Consider the following 2,214-nt stretch of genomic DNA (forward strand, 5'->3'; position numbering starts at 1 on the left):
CACAGAGACACACAGAGACACACAGAGACACACACACGGTCTAAACCAGGTCCAGACTCGGTTTGTTCTGCTGAGGAAGAGCGCCGCCTGTTTGGGTCGACCTGCTGCTGCTGCTGGTTGTTGTTGTTGTTGTTGTTGTTGTTGTTGTTGGACATTTGACGCTCGTTGTATCTCTGCATCATAATAACTTCGTCCACTTTTAAAAAAATATTATTTTGATCTATAAGTTGTTTGGTTTTATTGTCTGATAATCCTAAAAAGTTCAGAAAAGTAAACAACTTAGTAAACAATAAAAAGTGGGATAATAAATATTAAATTATTAAAATATTTCCTTTCAAACCCTGTTGGGATTTATTTTTTAACACATTTTATTTATAGATGTTAATTTAGTGTCGTGAAAATGTTTCTATAATTTGTTAGAGAGGAAATTAGAAACTTCAGACTAATTTCATAAAATGTACTAATTTCAAATAATCGAAAAAAGTTTGTTTTTATTTTTATACTTTATACTTAAAGTCATGAAGTTTGGAAAACTATAAAATATAAAATAAAATTTCCTCATAAATTTAGTAAATCTGACTTTAAAGTCAATAAATGAATTCGTTTTAAATATTTATTTTCAAACTAACTTTCATGGAAATCAGAGAAAGTTTGTGACGCTAACGACTTGTTACCGACTCGTTAGCGACTCGTCTGAAGCCGAAGCGTCTTGCTGACGTGCCGTGTCGTTTTGTGTTTCAGGTCTACGCCCCGTCCGCCAGCACAGCCGACTACAACAGAGACTCGCCGGGTTACCCGTCCTCCAAACCTCAGAGCGCCAGCTTCTCCAGCTCCTTCTTCATGCCAGGTAACCACATTCAAGATGGCCGCCGCTGATAACGGACCTCAGCCAACATGAACGCCACCGTCCGTCGGCCTTCGTGTTAGCTAAGCGCTAATAGATCGGGTGTTTATTAGCTGCATGAACGATAGCGGGCAATAAGCTCCTCCTCCTTTTGTCTCTGACGTGTCTCTGTGTTCCGTCAGACGGTCACCACAGCGGCGACCCCTGGAGCAACAGTAGCAGCAGCATGAGTCAGCAGGGTTACCATGGCAGCATGCTGGGGGGCGGGAACTCCGCCCACGGCCCCCCCCAGAGCTCCTCCTACTGCGGGATCCACCCCCACGACAGACTGGTGAGCGGTGCCGCCTTCTCCTGTTGTTCCCGCCGTTTTTCCCGATGTGTCCCGGTGAGTCTCATGTCCCCGTCTCTCGCAGAGCTACCCCTCGCACTCGTCTGCCGACATCAGCTCCAGCCTCCCCCCCATGTCCAGCTTCCACAGAGGGGGAGGCGGAGGGGGAGGAGGAGGAGGCGGAGTCAGCAGCGCCAACCACTACAGCACTGCCTCCTGCACCGCCACCACCAACGGCACAGACAGCGTCATGGGTGAGGCAGCTGGACCGGTCAGACCCGGTCAGGACTCAACGAGGACCTGATCAGGACCCGGTCAGGACTCGACCAGGACCCGGTCAGGATCCGGTCAGACCCGATCAGGACCCGGTCAGGATCCGGTCAGACCCGATCAGGATCTATCAGGATCCGGTCAGACCCGATAAGGACCTGATCAGACCTGATCAGGACCCTGACCCGAGACCAGTGAAAGGCGAAACCCCGGCACTCTTTAAAGGAATGCCTATCGCCCGCCGAGTTATAAACTAAAATGATCTGATCCTGAGAAATGAAGTTTCGGCCATCTTGGATAAAAAAAGATTCTCAGCTCTCAGCTCCTTCCCCCCCCGAGATGAGCTCAGACAAGCTGTAACCTCTGAACGTACGCTACTTCCTGTCTGACCAAAACCGCCAGGTCATTCCCCGTGTGTGGGTGTGGGTGTGTGTTCCCAGTTTCCATCTGGGGCTGGGAGTGAGTCAGAGTGTGTGTGTGTGGGTGCTCAGCTGTTCTTATGAGGTCACTTCCTGTTCCTCTCTGGTATAATGGAGTGTGTGACATCACTTCCTGTTCCTCTCTGGCCTGGTTGGAGTGTGTGAGGTCACTTCCTGTTCCTCCCTGGCCTGGTTGGAGTGTGTGACATCACTTCCTGTTCCTCCCTGGCCTGGTTGGAGTGTGTGAGGTCACTTCCTGTTCCTCCCTGGCCTGGTTGGTGTGAGGTCACTTCCTGTTCCTCCCTGGCCTGGTTGGAGTGTGTGAGGTCACTTCCTGTTCCTCCCTGGCCTGG

The 2,214-nt window shown here is 49.7% G+C and overlaps 1 protein-coding gene across 8 annotated transcripts in view; it reads left to right on the forward strand.

Moving 5' to 3' along the window:
• LOC108245755 (transcription factor 4) overlaps positions 1 to 2,214 on the forward strand; it is a 179,084-nt gene that overhangs the window by 151,699 nt on the left and 25,171 nt on the right. For all 8 annotated transcript variants that reach the window (XM_037979322.1, XM_037979321.1, XM_037979324.1 and 5 more), the window contains 3 exons: positions 742 to 847; positions 1,027 to 1,175; positions 1,258 to 1,426. In XM_037979322.1, coding sequence (XP_037835250.1) covers positions 742 to 847; positions 1,027 to 1,175; positions 1,258 to 1,426 — 424 coding nt within the window. The remainder of the gene's footprint in view (positions 1 to 741; positions 848 to 1,026; positions 1,176 to 1,257; positions 1,427 to 2,214) is intronic.

The sequence above is a fragment of the Kryptolebias marmoratus genome, linkage group LG14, assembly GCF_001649575.2.
Source record: "Kryptolebias marmoratus isolate JLee-2015 linkage group LG14, ASM164957v2, whole genome shotgun sequence".
NCBI lineage: Eukaryota > Metazoa > Chordata > Actinopteri > Cyprinodontiformes > Rivulidae > Kryptolebias > Kryptolebias marmoratus.